This window comes from Odontesthes bonariensis, chromosome 18, assembly GCF_027942865.1.
Source record: "Odontesthes bonariensis isolate fOdoBon6 chromosome 18, fOdoBon6.hap1, whole genome shotgun sequence".
NCBI classification, from domain to species: domain Eukaryota; kingdom Metazoa; phylum Chordata; class Actinopteri; order Atheriniformes; family Atherinopsidae; genus Odontesthes; species Odontesthes bonariensis.
In genome coordinates, this window is record NC_134523.1 from 9552188 (window position 1) to 9571637 (window position 19450).

Sequence of the window (19450 nt, forward strand, 5' to 3'; positions counted from 1 at the left end):
GTGCCAAGATGCAAAAAAAACGTTCCCACTGCCATGAGTTTGCATCATATCAGATGTAAAAAAGTGCCGTGATTACTAACAGAATGTAGCTAGTACACTAGCTACATCCATACAAACAATTATTTATGATTTTTCTCTGCAGAAAAGAAAGAACAAAGATGGGAAGTGTCAGTGCACAGCCGTTTTATCTACAGAGATGCTTCACTGGGTTCAGGTCCAGGCTTATTTTCACAAAGTTTTCCATTACCCTTTCCAGGTCATTGTATTATTGAATTGTGAACACTCACCCCACCCTAAGATCCTCAGCTCGTGGGTAAGGTTTTCATTTTGGATTGCAATATATTTGGAATGTATTCATGGTTGTTATCCTGTCTAATCCCTCAGCCCCTTCCACAAAAAAATAGAAAACCCCATAATGATGCTGCCATCATCAAATACATTTTTTTAGTATTATTATTTTTTGGACATTTTTACCTTTAATGGACAGGACAATAGAGAAAAACAGGAAAGGGGGGAGATCAGGAAAGATCGACATAGTCAAGCAAGGACCGGCGACCACTGCAATTGGCATTGCCAGCTTGTTACCCTAACCATTGGACTACCGTGCACCCACCATCACCATGTTTGACAGTAGGGATGGTATTAATGTTATGATACATAATACTTGGTTTCCAAGGCATTTGGAACAGAGGACATGTATAATATTTGTTTAATCAGATGACCTGATTTTGCTTCATGTACTTCGAACTACTACTACTGTGATACTCTGAGCAGGTTTCAATTTAACATTTAGTGAGGAATGGCCTTTGTCTCTCCACTCTTCCATATATGCTTGCTTGGTGGAGAGCTACACTGATGATTTTATAAGATGGTTTCATCTCCACAAAAAAACTTTGGATCTCATTTATAGTGGCCATTGGCTTATTGGTTATCTGTCTGACAGAGGTCCATCATCCCGATTTTATTGGTTTGGCTGCGATGCCAGATTTAGAAAGTCGGATTGTTTTTCTGAACTTATTCCATTTTAGATTGATGACGATTAATGTGCTGTTGTGTATTTGAAATGCTTTCTCGTATCATCTCCCAGAGATAAGTTTGAGAACTGGAAAGGTTTTGTTTTGAGTGCATACCAGCCCAAAATATTATTGAAATTACTGTGTCCATCTACTTTAAAGAGCTATGATTAAATTTCATACGAAACAGCTAATTAAATGATGCATTTGTCAGTACACAGATTGTTGTATGTGAGTGAAAGGAGCAGATTTTTGCGTGAGATTAAATAAATGGGTGGTCCAATCATCAAAAAATTAGTTGAGAAGATCAAGAAGACAGCAAAACAGAGAGAACTGATGATGATGATGATAATTTGCTTTGGTAAAGGCGGAGGTCACGGTGTCACACTGCCGTGGAGAAAAAATCAAAAATCATAATGAACAACTAAGAACACTAAAGGGACTCTGCACCATCAAAAGTGATTAAAACAGTTTTATGTCAATTTAATTACAGCAATTTCTAAGGTCATACAAGTCAAGTTGGTGTGTGCATCTCTTCTAACAAACATTTTTGTCACAAAGTTTCACCAGCAGACAAACACACACACACAAACACACTGGTCATAATGGGAAAAAGCAGAAGCGCTTTTGGAAATATCTTTAGATAGATACATTAGATAACATTAATGACTTAAATGTATGCATTGGTAGTCATGTGTGCGGGTGTTTGTCTGGTGGTTGGGGGTTAGCACAAAGGATGAATAATGACTATCATCACTGTTACCATCATTATCACAAGCATGGCATTTCAAGAGTGCCATTATCATCATTATTATAGCTAATATTACTGATGATGAGGCTTTCATGGCCTCTCGTTGGCCCTGACTAAAGTATTGTCATGGAAACAGATGGTAGAAAAGAGCATAGCTTTATTGAACTACTCTGTGAAGCTATTCTGGTCAAATGGGGCTTGAATGTTGCACTATCTCTGTCTGTACAGGAGCTGTAATGTTAGGAGTCTTGAGCAGAAACATATGAGAGTCGGGCAGAAATAGAAAGACAGAAGGAGAGATGAAAAATAGCAGTTTAAACAAGAAATTAAAGAATTTAGAGAGATAGAAGATAGGAAACAGTGGCAGCACGGATTTGCATGGGACTGGTGAGGCAGAGATGCTCAACACAAAGAAGTATTGTTTGACTGCTGAAAACAATGACCACGATTCACCCAGTCACAGTCACGCTAGGAAAATGTGCTGGTACTAAGACATAGACAGAGGGCCTTTGACACATTGATTAAACCTTTTTAGATATTTCATAGCACGCATAAAATAGTACTCTAATAAATGAGCTTAGTCTCGTTTATTTTTACTTCCTGCTGCAATTTCTTGTGGAATAAATTGCACAGACTGTCCTAAAAATACAGTTCTATATCATTTACACATCCAAATTAAATATATGCAGAAGTCCAACCATCTTTTTGTCAGTTAGAAAGCAGAAACAGCTTGGTGGCCTCCAAGCTATGTTAGCCTCACACAGATTTTATCACGTTGTTGAACACCTGAATTAATAGAGGGAAATATAATTTGTTTCTATCTTTGAAAGGGTGTGGAAAGTTTCCTCTTTATACTATATTGCTAATGTATCAAATGAAAGGAATCTGCCAAATACAATATTCAAAATTAGGTTACATTAAGTAAAAGATGGTCCAGATTTACACAAATCTTTATGATTCTTACTTCGATTGTTTGGGGAATAATGATTTCTACTGGAAGATCAGATATACTTAAAAAGAATAATGGAACAGGCTATTTTTCATAAAGAAACCTTTTAACATTGTGCATTCAACATTGAAAAGGCTCTTTGTGAATCATAAAATTAGAATAACTGAAAGCAAACTTTGAAAGGAGAATTTACAACAGCAACAGTATACCTTGAGAGTTTTACAAATTCATGCGCGGACATAAATACGGTATGTAAACTACAATGACTTCAGAAGAGGACATTGTATTCAACCATCGGTGTTTCATGAGGATTACATGTTACCAGGTTGTCAGAGGTAACATTTAAGAGACATAAAAACATGAACAGTAATATTTATGAGGAAATCAGCTTCAAATGAGACAAAATCTGAATCAAACTAATGATAAACATAGTAGGAATAAAAATTATGGCGATAGTAATCATAAAAAAAGACTGGCAGTGCCACTTTCTGCAAGGCATTTCCGGTATAAACATTTCTCAAAAACCAACTACAATTAATCTTTTTAAACAAAGATATGTAATCCGAGTCTTATTGTATTGTTTCCAATTGGTCAAGACATGTATCTACACACAGGAACCATTCATCAATATTATCTCTACTCTTAATCACAGTTAACTTTGTGTCAAGTGCATTGAGGATCCTCAAATCCCAGAAAAGACTTCTTAAATAAATCCATAATGTTAAAGCTGTTGTCAAACATGCACTGCAGCTCTAAAATTGTTCTGGAGGGACTGCATATGAGAATGCACAAATATCACTGTTCACTCGCCTTTTATCTGTAACAACAGAAAATGGTAAAGATTGTGAATGAATACAGCAGATAATCCTCCAGAGCATTCTCGTGCCGTAAATGAAACAATCTTATTTGCAGTGAACTTTTTGCATCAGGTCTTGTCTTATGTGCACTCTACCCTGGCACCACTTTGGAGTATTTAATGTTGTGAGAATGTATTTCACTTGGAGAATCTCCCACCGTGCAATGCATGTGTGAAAGGGCAACTGCAGAAAATCTCAGGACCTAATTATCTGCACATTATCAAGACATTCTCAGGTGCTCATACATGAAAATGGCATACATTTCTCGTTTTAAAAGCCATGAGTCATGGATAGGGATAGTCTTTCCATAATCTGTACAGAAACATGATTTTCACCAGATCGATGCCAAAACAGGGTGAATCTTTATTGAAAGGATATATAGGGGGGTTGGGTTGCATTTAGAACCAAGGTTGATGCATATCTGAGAAGAGGATCGCGGGGAACATATAACTTGCCCAAGCTAAACCGTGGATGTATGAGGGTTAGATGTAAATCTCCTGCTCCTCCTTCATAGGGGGAATGGTTTGCGTGCCAACATGTGATTCTTTCAAAACAATAATCTCACTTGTTTTGTCTCTACCAATTTGCATCTCCGTCAGCTTTTGTTCTTTTTCTGTCTTATCGACAACTTCCTCCTCCAGTTCTTGTGCAGCTAAGTCTGCCTCTGAGAGGTTTAAGTCTGTACAACCTTGCTGGTTGTTGTGACTGTGTACAGGTCTCTGGTTGTAGTCTTGGCTTCGCCCTTGGTCCTGGCTATTGAAGAAGCTGCGAATGGTGTGTTTGGGCAAGCCTAGCTGAGCAGAGAGGGTGTGGACTGCCTCTTCATCTGGGTTGAGGCCCACGTCCTGAATGAAGCTCTGCAGAATTCCCAGGGCATCACTGGACACGTTTAACCCGTCACCTGGGACCTCATCTCCACCTCCAGCCTTATTACCTGCCTTAGAACAAATCCCAATACTACTGTTGTCCTCATTCTTTACATCAGACCACTTAAGATACAGTTTCTCTTTAGCATCACCATTTTTGCTGCCTCCAGTGGTCTCATCTGTTCCTTCCTTGTTAGTGTTTCCATCCCTCTCCTGCTCATTGTTTTCTCTATTGTTATCCCTCACTCTTTCAATTCCACCCCAGACTCCACCCAGACAATCCCTGTCTCCTTCTCCCCCCTCAACCCAGTCATTATTCTCCTCTTTTTCACCATTGCAAGTGCCTCTACCCTGCAAACGTAATCTCAAGTGCCCCCAGGTGGCCCCAGCTTCAGATTCGGCTGGTGATGCAGCACATGGTTGCCGTGGAGACAAGTGAGGTCCTGTCTCTGGCTGCAGGGGTTGATGGGGTTGAAGATGGTGTTGCTGTGGCATCGGGGAGTTGCGCTGGTACTGTTGAGAGTAAAAGGAAGTTAAAAGTGTTTCTTGGTCTTTTTCTTATTTTTGGTGTCATGAATGAATAAGTGTATTTTATTTGTGATAATTGGAATTACATAAATGTAAAGTCATTATGGACAAAAACATTTTTTTATGATTTAAAGCCTCAAAAGGAACAATTCTGTCTATTTTATTTATTTATTTATATTTAAAAGCAATACTTTTATTTTATGTAAAGCACTTTGAATTGTTTTGTACATGAAATGTGCAATACAAATACATTTGATTTGATTTGATTTATTTATATGGTATCATTTTTCATAATTTCCTGGCTCTGAATGTATAAACTGGTAACAGGTTGGACTTGAGTTAAACTTAATGTACAGAGTATACACCTTTTTTTTTAATAGGTTAACCTGTTGACTGGTTTGTAAAATCTGTGTGTTGATACTGTCTTGTCCCCTCGATAAGTAAAGGGAATATACTTTCTTATTTGGTCTAGTAAGAAAAGAAAAAACTTTTAGATCTACCGAGTTCTAAAATGGTCTGCAATGCAGTATTTTCCTTAGCTAGTTATAAAGAGGTATGCTCTGCAACAAAGGATACTCACAGAAACAGTCGCAACATTTCTATTACATTGTAACTGTGAGTGTATGCTAAAACCAAGCCAAGTCAACCCAAAGGCATTTAAAGTGAGAAATAGCTGATCGGCTTTATGGATCATTGCTTAAGATGGTTATTATCTTTTTTTCTGACATCTTTGGTATGTAGCTGTAACTACCGTCTTGCTTTTCCATTAAATACCATTTTTGGGACATATTTTCTTTTAAATTTCCACTAAAAACACTTTTTTGAAATTGATTTTTTTAATCTCAGCAAATATGCATTTTCTCAACCCATATCTTTCATGGTAAAGATTATCTTCTAATTGTAGGCTTACTAGTGTGTTGTCATTGCTGAGCAGAGTGATCCTCTCTGTGCAGTGCTGTGCAGTCATGCTGCTGCTCTCCTGTTCGTAGATGGCATCTCGTTCAGTCTGGGACAGACCGAGGAATCTGCGGATCATACTCAGGTTCTCCCACAAGGTGCGGTTCTCTGGGCAAGGATCCTCCTTCCAGCGCAGAAGCTCACACAGCCAGCCCTACAGCAGGTACAGTACTTACATACATTGCAAAGTATTGAAAAGCTACCCCATTGTCTATGTAAGACTAAGCAAACAAAGGTTCAGTGTCAACTTGAAATGGTCTTCAATTTATCCAGGTTAAACCACTGCGTAAGAGAACATTTGTGTTTTAAAATAGCACCAAAGACCCAGGGAGCTCCAGGAGGGACACTTGAATACTTTGGAAGAAGTTTATAGCCTATCTGTCTGTCTGCAGCCGGTACAATGGTGGAGCAGCCATGTAAATTACAGTCATAAAACTGCCTAGATAAAATCAAAATGAAAGTCAAATTTAAATGCAGTCCATGTTTACTAAGTAAAAATTCAAATAAGAACTTCGGCCAAGAGACACTTTTTTACGACCTTTTTACACTTTCTGCCCCTTGTAAATGATCTGTTTGAAATTCCCAGTGTGTATATGTGGTGGATAAACACTTTTTCAAAACATATTTTTGGAGCATGCTTTCAGGCAAAGTATGGTGTGATTGAAATGATTGATTGATTCTAGACATTTGCTAAATAAGCTAAGCTTAACAAACAATACAACATACTGTACCTTTAAACAAAGTTTCAACAAAGTCAGTTTACACAACTTCGAGTAAAAATTTGTGAATATATAAAGAGTACAAGTTAACCATTTGAATTCAAGGACAGAAATATTCTGCCTTGCTTTATCTAAATTCACATTTTCTTCACAAATTCGCTCAAAACTGATTCCTCTTTACCCTGTAAACGTGCAAAAACAAGGTCAATTTGAAAATACCATACCGACTAATCTCATTAGATTTCCTTATCATCTTAAACTGTTTCGGCATCACTGAAGAAGAAACTTGTGAGTGGCAGATTGAGGAACTTAAAGCCAAGCTATATTCATAAACTGCAACATTATTGCAGGCAGGCTGATATGCTCATACACACACACATACACCTGGCTGAAGCCCAAGTTTAGCACACAATGCCATCCAGATGCACAGTGCAGATAGAACAGAGAGATCCAGCGTGGTTCTGCCTGCCAAATAACTGGGTAATAGAGCAAGGGAGAAATAGAGAGAGGGATGGAGAAAGAGAAGGGTAAAGAGAATATAGAGGAAGTGAGGGAAAATCGAGGCCAGTGAAGAGACGGAAAGAGAACCTCAGGGGTTTTGGACCACCTGTTTATACTGGCGTGACCACTGAATGACCTCTGAATGTCTACATGATGGGTGAGAAAGAAAGAAAGAAAAACAAAAGAAAGGAAGAAAGAAAGATGGTACAATTTGAAGATATGCGGGAAATGCAGAGAAAATGAGACAGCTAAAATCTCCCCATTCCATGAAGGGAAATTATCCTCAAAACAAAAGGCAATAACAAGCTTATGGGGACGCTATAAAAATGAGAACAATAAACACTCAACTCATGCCCGTGTGTGAGTTTGTGTGTCTGGATTTGTGCATCTGTGTGTGTGTAATTCTGTGTACTTGCACTCATACAGTAAGTCTGTTTGCATAAGTAAGCAGTGTGCATGTGTGCATGGTGACTATTAAAGCAATAATTTAGCACACAATAGCAGTCTGATGCACTGATGATAGTCCTCTGCAGCGTGCAGCTGCTGGTTGATTATCTGGGTTTTTTCTCCTCACACACAATAGCTATCTCTGTCATCAAAATTGATAAATTTAAACATTTAGACAAGCAACAGAAGCGACTGGGTGCACTATGTTCAAATTAGGGATTTGACGTCTTCATCTGATTTACTGTAGAAAGCCAGTACCTGACTCTTGGAGGCAGCAACCTTTGCAAACAGAGCCTGAGACACCTTGGCTCTCTTCATCTCATACTGAATCTCCTCATAGATAGAGGCACTGACATTGAGAACACAACTGTCTGTCCTCAAACCTCTGTCAGTCGCAACTGGGGACAGTCTTGCCTGAAATGATACAGACAAGAGAAGGGAAAAACGATTGGGTTAAGATGCAAGCTACACTAAGTAAAAGGCACTGGAATGAACCCAAAACAGAGCACACACTACATTTTCAGAAATGTGGAGCCATTGAGGAATCATATCTTTTATGCAACCCTTGGGGAGGTGGGGGGTGGGGGAGGTGGCTGCCTGTTTTGAAATCCGCAGAGAGATAGAAAATACATTACAAAGGAGGCAAGACTACAAACAGAGCTAAGAGAGGATAATAAGACCTCTACTTGTAGAGGTACTTGAAAAAAAAATCTTTTCTACAGTTTTGGCAAATGGCAAAATTGATTATTATTGTTTTAGAGAAATGAAGATTGCAAATGCGTTGAAATTGTGTTTTGCATGTTAAGTTAGTTTCAGGCAGCTTAAGTTAGCTGGCTTTCTGTCGCCTACTGTCTCGTAGACTCATTGCTATGATTAACAGCAAATCAGAGTTAGCTCTCTTAAACAGACATGATGCCAATTCTACAGGGTTGAAAATGATGTGAAAGTCTTTTTTATGCTGAAAGAATTTGCTGATGCAGCTCAACAAAGTTGATGGGGTGCACACACCAAAAATACATGAGACAGATGTTCACCAACGCTCCAGATGAATTCAAATCAAATCAAATAAATTAATTTCTTTCTTTTTTTTATCCGTCTTTTTGACATTGGAGCATTAGAAACCTGTTCTATAACATACCTAAAATCAAACCATGAACCTATAAATCAACATAATAAGGGACCATGAATATATTTTGGTGCTCTTTAATGAGGAGGAACACATAGGTTAAAAAAATCTTACAGGAGGCTTGTGAGTCCTGACTTTTGATTTCATGTCTTGCTGTCTCTCTGCTGGCTGACCTGTGTTGATCTTGGTGGTGTGTTGTTGCAGCTGGGTGCGAATCCAGTCAGACTCCTCTCCTTCTCCTCCTGGTAGATGCGCTCCCTCTCAGCCTCAGGAAACTGCAGGAAGCTGTGCATGGCCCGCAGGTTGACCAGCAGAGACTGGGAGGCATGTTTCGGATCCTCTTCCTTTCGCAAGATCTCCGAGAGCAGACCCTGGTAAACACACATAAGTTAAAGCTCTTCGGTTAGTGCAACACACAACGATACATGCAGACCCATTCAGACACACTGTTGTTTTTCAGAGGATCATTCCAAGAAAAACATTGCGCATGTAACAGACTGTATTTCAAATAAATATGTGCCTCTTATGTAAAAACATCACTTGCTGCTTTTCGTTTGTGTGTTTTAGAGGTAATACTGGCTGGATTTTGCTTTGACAAAGCTTTGCTAGTTGTTAAAGCCTGTTTCCAGTTGTAGTGCTAAACGAAGCACTCAGCTTCACATTTAGTTTGGAGACATGAGAGTGTTGTTTAGCCTATCAGCTATCTCTATAACGCAACATTCCCTCAAAGTAGAGAAAAACATCCAGTTCAGTCAGGTTTCAGGTCACATCTTTTCATTTCTTTGGTTCGTTAGATTTTGCATTTAGAATGATTAGGGCTGTTTATTTCCAAATTTAAGACATTCTCTCAGGCATCACACAGGGGATACATCTTGTACTAAACATCACGACTTTTTCATTATGTTTCAAGATGTCAACTTCTTATGCGCTTGAAAGAATTTCATAAACGTTCTCCATATCCAACTCTGGATCACAGTCAAAGAGGCGTCTTTACAAAATCTTGCATGTTTCGGGTTTCACAGCCAGTTCAAAGTCAGTGCTAAGCGTGTGGCTTGTCTGTGCAGCTGGCATTGTGCTGGGTGTATCTATCTGTTCAGTTAAGCCTTCAAACTCCATATGCAAAATGCAGGGCTTCCTTCCCAACAAGAAATCAGATTTCATGCTAGTAGAGAAATAGCATGAGAGGAATCAGCCTTCTTATTCAAATCATGGATCCCCACTGGATCCCCTCAGCAAACCGCACATACCAAATAGATGTAGGCTTTGTATGAAATGTCAGGTGACAAATGAATCTTTCACTTTTAGATGTTGTGTTGGCATCATGCCCACCTTGTGTGGCTGGCACCAGAGCACCTTGGACTTGACAACAGAGATAGATGGAGGTGGATAATAACCAACTCGGCTTATTGTGATGAAAATGATAATGATAGTAATAATAATATAATTATAACAAAGAGCTTAGCCTGTCCTTTGAGCCCCATTTCTGTCAGTGCAGTGCTGAAAACGAGATGACGGAGACAGAGATAATGTAGCACTTTAGTGTTAGACACAATAGCTGAGGGAGATATGGATACAAAAGAAGGAAGACTAATGGACAAAGAAAAGGAAAGACGAAAAAAGATGGATTGACCATGTGAGTTAGAGATTAAATGCATAGAGAGGTTGCCAGAGGTAGCAAGACGGAAGGACAGTCAGGTAGAGCAAGAGGTAGAGCGAGACAGCATTTCTCCAAGGGGTTGTGATTAGTTGGCCTAGCAGCTGCTTCAGTGCTGGCACCAGCTTTGTGCTGCAGAGAGCTGGCACAAACACACACACAAACTCAAACACACTAACAAACATGCATAAGGGGAGGGGGCACTGCGGAACAGGCCATGCCAGTGTGCCAACCAAGGCACGTACCTACAACCAGAACACCAGAAAACACAAATGCAAATAACCGTCAAACAGTTCTGAATTTTAACAGGCCCTTTATTCTGCACACTGCTCCCACCATACCTGGGTCCTGTTAAAGGCCACACGGGCAAAGATGGCTTGGGAGATGCCTGCTCGCTTCAGCTCCTCTCTGACACACTGGTAAATGTCACTTGGCACGTCTGTGGGTCCCACAGAAGACCCAGCCGCTGTCTGATTCTGCAGCCCGGTTGCAGGACTTACCCCAGGGCCACACTGTGCCTGCTGTAAGGGCTGGGAATCAGGGGCTTTAGAGAAGACCTTGGCAGCAGCTCTTCCGACTGCGGGTGGGTTGACATACTGCTGTGGTGATGAGGAGAGGCTCTGGCCAGCTAGCATGCGGCTAACAGCGTACTGCTGGTTGAGAAACTGGGCCATCACCAGTTGCTGGTTAACCATTTGGGGGCCTAGAGGCTGAGTTACCAAACCAGGAGGGTGCAGACCAAGGGCCGAGTGACCACAAATGTTGGATACAGCAGGATGAGGGAAAAGAAGAGTTGTGGTCTGATCAGGTGGGCTACTTGTGACTGGCTGTTGAGTGAGGGTAATGTGAGTGGACTGCTCAAAAAAGCGGTCAGTCTCTGGTGAAGGAGAAGGAAAGAAAAGAGATGTAGACACTTTTCTCCAACAGCACAACAATAACAAAGGAAACACAGTAGCTGTACACACCTGGAGAAATTGAAATAAATTATATGTGGTGGGTAAACATCTGAAAAATGTATAATAAAGAAAACATTCTCTTTCTCTTTGCTAAAGTGGCAGATGCTCTTCAAAAATCACAACGTGAGTAACATTAACTGTGCAGTGGCAAAAAAAAGCATTAAAACCCTTTAGAATTACAAGGTTTTCTGATGTAATTGGTCATGAAATCTTGTTCATTCTTCATCGAAGTCACAAGTATAGACAAACACAAAGTTCTAGCTGTGCTAGTGTCTAGTTAAGGTCTGAAGCTATTCTGAAACATCAACGGTCATTGTCTTGATGCATGAGTCAGTTCTACTGAGCAGCATACAATAAGACTCCTTGACATTATCCTATATTTTATACCCATAAACTTGAGAAATTATTGTCATCGTGATGGTCTCCAGACCCAAAGGGAGCTCTCAATATCATGAGGCTTAAATATTAGTATACAGTGCCATTTTAATGCTCTACACAGTGTTGAATGTTCTTCCAAAACAATTATATAATTATTAATTATCCGATAACGTTCTATACTGTCACAATAAGAGAACTCAAGCCTCCTTTGTGAAACTGTGCTCTATACACATTTTTTTTTAAATTTTTTAATCAAGATTACTTTTGTATGTCTGTCTTTTACGAAAAGGGAAAAGGGTCTGAAGCAAAAAGTGAATTCTCAGGACTTGCTCAGTAACATCTATATGGGTAGTATCACAGCTTTTCAACAATTTTTGTTGTAGCTAAGAGTCTTTGACTTCTTTTTTGGGGAGTTCTTTTTGGCCATTTTTCACACCACAGGGCTTTGATCATCCTGCATGCACTGCTCTTTGAGTTATAATGTCAGATTTTCAGTTCTAGTCACACCGGGTGTTTTCGAGGACCATGTGAACCCTTCAGCTGGAGCTTCTTTGGATAACCAGTTGTGCATGTTTAGATTTATTTAGGAGGGTTAAGGTCATTATTCAAAATGTGCTGATATACAATGGAATCCATTCTACCAGTGAAATGTTAATTGTGCCAGTAGTTGCAACTCAAGCCCACAGCATGATTAGGCCACCACCATGCTGAACACAGAGAGGGATGTTTTTGTCCTAAAGTTTAACACTGTTCATTTGGGCTGAAGCTATTATTTCAATGCCATGATAAAACAGGACTTGTTTCAAAAATCCATCAAGCCTGTTTATTGCAAACTTCTCATCCTGAACTTTGTGATGAGGCACCAGGAAAGCTTTTCCTCTGACTATTCCATGAAGGTTTTGTTTGTGTTAGTGTCACTGCATCTGTCCCCCTGAGTCCCCTCAATCTTCTTGCAGTCTTGTGAGGGGAAATCCTAAAGTACAAGCAGTTCCATTGTCAAGTTTTCTTTGTCTTCCAGTCCATAGTCTGGCCCCAGCTGTTGCTGTTAACTGCCATCTCTTTATTACAGTGTGAACAAAGGAAAATACTACCTGAAAATGCTTATCTATCCTGTCATACCCTCCTTCTGCTTCACAAAGATCAGTTATTTTCATTTTTAGAATGCTAAGCAACTGCATAGAGGAGCCCATCACTGCTGATTGTTTGCACAAGGTTTGGAGAATCAGTCAACTCTTTAGCTTTGCTATTTATCTTTGAAATATTGCCTTCTCTAATGATAATCTTCAGCAAACCTAAATAACTTTTTTGATTTGAGACCTTGTTTAAAGTTATCTTTCTTTTTTTGCTGTAATAATGTAGAAAACAAATATTTGACACAATTTTGCTTAAAAAAAGAAAAGAAAAAACAGTTTTTCATTTGGAAATTGATAGTAAGGAATAGTAGGAATAATTATTATTTTTTTGTTTCACTTCTGGATTCATCTTAAAACGGCTTTCACTTCAAAGGAGAAAAAGTGTAAATTGCTCATTTTTTTTAACTGTTACTTTGTAACTTCATCCAGATGATGTGTTTTATTTGTGAGGTATGGTTCACATCAGCAAATACTTGTTATGGGCAGTAAATTCAAAATGTTTGTCGAAGTAGTTCTAACACACGCCTCCAATCTTGTTTTACTGACTGAACTGCAGGGTTTCTGCCTCCTGACACATGTCATATTTAGTTTTATTACGTCACTAACCTGGAATTTGACATAGTTTTTCTAACCTGTGGGTGCTTGAATTGTATATTTGATGGACAAGGTTAGTAAAGTGCTCTTCATAATTAATTAGTTTGTTCATGATTCTATTTAATCAGAATTTGACCAAATTCATACAAAAATACAGATAAATTCAGAGGGTTAACTTACTTTCTCTTGCCACTGTATTATATCATGTTCTGATCAATGAAATGAAATCAAGCGTTTATCTTCTTTTATTTTAAATTTGATGAAAGAGTATGATACATAAGCTTAAACTGAATTAATACAAAGAATGGATTTGGGACATTTAGGCAGTAAAATGTGTAGTGCACATTACATAATTATATAAGTGAATTAAATCCCTCACCCTTGAAGCACTTGGACCTCTTGAAGTGCTTGTACCATCGACCAAACTCATGACACTTGGCGGCTGAGACATTTGCATAGTAAGTGCTATTTACAATAGATGATATCATGCTCTGAAACAGAGGGGGAAAGACAATAGAAATTCATTACATTTTCTGTGCGCTTGCTATGGGCGCCCGGGTGTCTCAGCTGTTCACACATCTGATATTAATGAACTCAGATCTGTGTTATTAAAAAGACCCCCAGGTAAATAGGATAATAAAGACAGATGGGTGTGTCAGTGTGTGAACTGCGTGTGCATGTATGCATGTGTGTGTGCAACTGTGTGTGTGTAATCAAACACCAGAGGTCATCAGAGACTATGCCTGTCTCTCAGTCACTGACACAAACACATACACACACACACTCAGACAATATTTTTTCCCTGAAGACCATCCTGTGCAATCTTTACATCTGATTACACCTTTCATCTTCTCATATTTATTTTAATCTGCTTCCCACAAACAAGAGAGGGGGGGTTTAAGGGACTGATAGGAGAAATGAGGGAGGAGGGACTGGCTTGTGTCAGATATTAACACTGCGGAGGATGGAAGAATTTGAAACCAAGAGAGGCAATAAGCAGTTTCTCTTTTTCAAACTGTAGATGTCCTCGGCTCCTACAGACAAAACAGCACATGGACTAAGTTGATCATTCTGAATATTCATGTAGATGCTTTTCCCAATCCCTGCATGATGCATTGAATTATTTCTGCCTTTGTGTCTGTGTTTGATTGATTAAATGCATGCAATGCTAAAAAAAAGCTAAAAAAAAAGCTAAATAGCAAAAATGAGAATGAGGCACTGATAGTCTGAATAAGAGAGATATGTATGGTAAAGCTCAAAGACAGATAGACAGGCTTTCTGTCGACAAACTCAGTAGGCAGCAGGCATGGCAGTGTGGCTTTTTAAGAGATAGCAATCTCTTTTTATCTTTTTCTTTTCCCAGTGTTCTGCCCTCAGAGCATATCTACCTCACCATCAAGACTTCCTGTATTACTACTGGGCCACATACATGCTCGCAAACACTCCCACACATGCACACACACACAGGACATGAAAGAGCAAAGGCAATACATAAACATAAATTCCCTGCACTTAATGGTCTTTTCTCTTTTTTTATGCCTGCTTTGCGTGTGCGTGCGTGTGTGTGTGTGTGTGTGTGTGTGTGTGTGTGTGTGTGTGTGTGTGTTTTACCTGGGATAGTGGGCATTCCTTGGCCAGAGAGCTCTGGTTCATGTCCTTGAGGAGCTCCTTTAGAGCGTTTCTCACTGTGGAGTGACTCCACTGCTCTGCTGGCAAGTCTTCCAATTTTGGACAGCTGGGTAAATTGAAAAGCAAAAAACCCTGAACTGTAGTATTTTTTACAGTTTAAAGACATATTCAAGTATGTTAGTGTGTCATCTTCATGTTTTAGGACTTCCTGTATTGTTTCTCAATGGAATCTTTTATAAGACCCTGATAAAATCATGAAGTTAGACTTTAGAAAGCACCTATCAGAGCTATTTAAAAGACAGTGCAATTATTTTCACTTGATCAATAGTCCTGTTATAATGTGGTAAATTGGCAGAAAACCTATATTCATGATATCCTTCAAAATTTTCCCCACTGTATTGACTTGCCGACTGCATTTGTAAGATTCTCAGTAAATATCCAGTCTAACAAAAAGCTTACCATGGCCTTGCTGTCTAAAACTAGACCTCATGCAAACATTGTCTCTTCCAAATGAAAGCACACACAGTTTGACCGAAAGTCTGGGTTGTGACTTTGGGTAAACTAATGAAACTTGAGAAAACAATTGCTATCCCATTTCGACCTTTTTTTAAACAATAGGTAGTTCTTACAGAAAAAAAGGCAAAGTAATCCCAGGTGTGATTCACATTTTCAAAATGGAATTATTTTTCTAATCTCTGTGTTCAGTCTCCTTTTGATCTTGTTGCCTATTTGACAGGTTTGAACATAAATGGAGGCTTGTCCGGGATTAGCAGATAAAACTAGCGGCTTGTATGCAAACATGAGCTGCTGCAGCCGCAAAGATTGCTGATCCCCGCCTTGCAAGCCTCAGCAGCAGCCACACCTTCACGGGTGCAAGCAATGGAGACAATTAAGACATTGAAGCTCATGCATCACTCTATGTGACTCAAGCTCGGCCACTGCAAGGCAAGTGGGGATGTGGGATGGTGTAACAAATGGCTTTGGTTTCAGTGTCCTGGTATTGTGCACACTGGCTCACTGTCACTACATAGCCATTGTTACTATAATTATTGTTATTATCATTAGCAACACTTTTTCTACTGTAAGTCTAAATGTTTTCTGAGGAAAACAGGTAAGCTAACTGCTCTTTTTCGCTGTAAGGAAGTAAACAAATCTTAGGGTCAAGAGAGTGCACAATTCGGTTCTTGGAACAGAATCTGAATATAACTGTAGACTATAGTACGTAATATCTGCTCTATACCTGTGCAGCTGTATTTTAAGGGTGATAACATGGTGAACATCCTGCAGCATGTCAGCAACTGTTGCATCTGGAGCGTCTGTTACACAGGACAGAGGCACTGGATTCCACCTGCCTACCTGGATCAGACCTGAACACACACAACCAAAACTGAAAACTGAGAGAGCCTAAAGATCTACAGATGCACCTGTAGTTTCAATGCATTGTGCGTGTTGTGTACCTTTAGCCTGTGCTGCAGAGCTGTGTGAATACCCCAGTGTCAGTAGGGCCATTTCTATCAGCTGATTAAACAGCAGATCCCTCTTGACCAACACAAACTCCGCATGTTCTTCTCTTCTTTCCAGCTCCAAAGGACTCTCCCTGTGCTCTACCACACAAAACACCGGGAGCAAGCTTCCTGGAGTGACAGACAAACATAAAATCAATTCATGCTATGATAGGTACTCCATCAACATACAGACTAATTACATATTTCATTATCATGTCAGATGTTATTTTAGTCAAAATAACTTAATGTGGTTGGATTTTTGGATTTTTGAATTTTCAAACTTGCCTAATCAGACTCTAATTTACTGTACAGTTGTGTACATCTTCATCCGCTGTCTATTTAATTAGCTAGGAGCTGTACAATTAATCGAGTCTGTAATGTTTGAAAAATGAGCAACTAACTAAAATGTTTTGAGCAAATAGTAAGATCCTTTGTGCATGTTCTGCAGACCTTTCCACACATAAGCCCATGTACCTTTGGTGTGCCAGCTCTTGCCTTGTAGCTTTGCTGTGGTGGGTTTCTGGGTCAGGCAGGGGTTTTTGGCCACAGGACTCCCCTGTCTGCTCCTCTCTGGGGTCAAGGGTCCCATCTCGAGTTGTTCCAGTCGAGCCAACTTAGTAGGAGGGGGCCGAGGGTCTGCAGCTAGATCACTGCCCTCAGCTTTCTTGATTCCATTACACTGGGGATCCATCTGTGGTCTCACACTTATATAGATACAGAGATACTTAATAATCAAAGACAGTGTGGTTACCAAATATAAATGACTTATCTTAACAGTAGGAAGTATCTGTGGTGATCAGCATTGAGTATGAGGTGATCCTTGTGTTTTTGACCTATTATGTTTCTAAAGATATTACTTATATTTTAAAGTAACTTTTGGAATGGCAAACATAGTGCCATTACTATTATACTGCAAATTATCATCGCATAACACATACACACTACAGTATACCCTGTAGCCTACCAGGTGTCAAGAATACATAAAATAAAGTCCTTCCAATTCAACAAAAAGTCTGAATTAGAAAGTGCAACTTTAACGCAAAAAACATTTAGATCTGAAGGATGTCCGCGCGGTCTGACCTTCATCCAGATGACACGATTAGGATAACCCTAAATCCAGATAACGTCCAGTGAAAGCAACACTCAGTTTCCCTAAACAAAATCAGCTGTCATCAGCATGCACGCCGCCTGAAGCGACAGTTCGGTTCATTTTTACACCTTTACGAACACTAATAGTCCCACGTTTGGTTATGGTTAAGTTTTATCGAGGCGAAACCAACCTGTTTGTGCACGCCCCGACGTGCTATCACACATCAACAAGCCCATTCCTACACACAGCGGACGTATCCATGTGTTTTGCTCGCTTCCATTGATCTCCAGCTGAGGAACAGATACGCCTCCCCCGGTTGTGTACGTGTCCGGCTGTACACTCCTGTGCGTCCGTCTCGTTCTTTACTGTAATCGGTGGCTTAACATCAAAACAATCTCCTGCTTACTGAGTGAGTACTTCTATTTCAATCCTTCCTTGTTCCTTGATAGCGCTTTCGCTTTCCGCTGGAACGATTAACTGACCTCACAAGCACAAGTTCACAGCAACCACCCATCATCTATCCAGAGCATCGGGACATGCTGCATCTGTGGATCAAGCTGCAGAGAGAACAATGCGCGGAGTGCATCTCCTGCCAATAGGCTACACCGTTGACTCCGGGACAGCAGTTGTTGGTTGCACTTCAAAGCGCTGTGCGCACGCGGAGAAAGAAAGAGAGGGAGAGAGACCCCCACCCCTCCCTCTCAGCCCATCACACACACACGCTCACACAGTCTCAGATATACACGGACCCAGATGCATTACCATATGGCGTAATAATGAATTCACCAGCGCGCTCAGTAAATGTATTAAATGTGACAATTGCGCATAAATCTATTTATTATGTTCTGCCGCATGCTGTGCACTCACTTATTACTGTCTTTAGGGTATTAGAGCTCTCCATGGTAACAAAGTAGAGCGGGACGAGGTGGTTCTGGTTGAGTCATATTAACTTTTGAACGCTTTTATGATGTCTGTGGCTCTTGTTTACAACGTCGAAAATCATCATTTTCACTCCAAGCAGCCAGGGTCTGTCTAACAATAAACAAAATTGTGTTGTACACAACTGATGGTACAGTGTATTATAGTAGTCTATTACACAGCAATTACTCCTTGAACATGGTACTGTAATGTTATATATGTATTTTTTATAATAATGATATAATGCATATTATACAATGTGATTACACTAAAATGGGTTTTAATTGTATAGCACAATAGAGCTTAACATATATGTCGATTGTGACAAGTTTAATAAATGTATCACTCACTTAAAGAAAACTGATTCAATTAAATAATAATTTGACTTAATGAACTCTGACCTTCTCAGTCACACTTAAGTCACACAAACAAAAGTGGGGACCTCCTCAAATCTAAAAAAAACGACAGAGGGATAACACTTCACTGTACCTGATGGTTATAAATATTGTAGTGCAGGAATCAGTTTGTCCTCTTTCCTGTTTGCAGAAACCCATTCAGTTGCAGCCAAGTATCAGTAAGCCTTCCCCACTCTGCGGCCCACGACAGACGAGATCCACTTCACCTCTGAAGCCGTGGTCCCTAAATGGTGCCGGAGATATTTGTGAAAGTGTCAAAGCCAAGTATAGTTTGTATGTGTGTGAGAGAGAGAGAGAAGAAAGAGGAAGAGTCAGATCCTTCCTTCTGGCAGATAAGATTCAAAGACTTGCCCTCTTGAAATGCTACACTGGTGTGATTACAGGTCTGTCTTTGCTACATGCATGTATATGGGTGGATGCAAAGCAACGAGAGTGTATGATTTAGGAGAGGGAACAGCCTATG

At 39.8% G+C, this 19450-nt stretch overlaps 1 protein-coding gene across 1 annotated transcript; it reads right to left on the reverse strand.

Annotated features, from left to right (window-relative positions):
- Positions 1-1522: 1522 nt before the first annotated feature.
- satb1a (SATB homeobox 1a) lies at positions 1523-18295 on the reverse strand. Its single transcript, XM_075450067.1, has 11 exons — positions 17844-18295; positions 17038-17267; positions 16516-16692; positions 16299-16425; positions 15041-15164; positions 13809-13920; positions 10710-11245; positions 8888-9085; positions 7847-8002; positions 5875-6075; positions 1523-4949 (listed from the first exon to the last, which is right to left on the reverse strand). Exons 2-11 carry the CDS (start codon positions 17252-17254, stop codon positions 4053-4055), a joined length of 2745 nt encoding a protein of 914 aa, XP_075306182.1. The 5' UTR covers positions 17255-17267; positions 17844-18295; the 3' UTR covers positions 1523-4052.
- Between the last annotated feature and the right edge of the window lie 1155 nt (positions 18296-19450).

Excerpts from the sequence above, each read along its gene's own strand:
- satb1a (XM_075450067.1), bottom strand. The coding sequence starts at position 17,254 with ATGGATCCCCAGTGTAATGGAATCAAGAAAGCTGAGGGCAGTGATCTA. Across the intron at positions 11,246-13,808 it reads GAGGTCCAAGTGCTTCAAGG|AGACTGACCGCTTTTTTGAG; the intron begins GTGAGGGATTTA and ends CTCCTTCACCAG. Across the intron at positions 9,086-10,709 it reads TGGCCTTTAACAGGACCCAG|GGTCTGCTCTCGGAGATCTT; the intron begins GTATGGTGGGAG and ends TGTGTTTACCAG.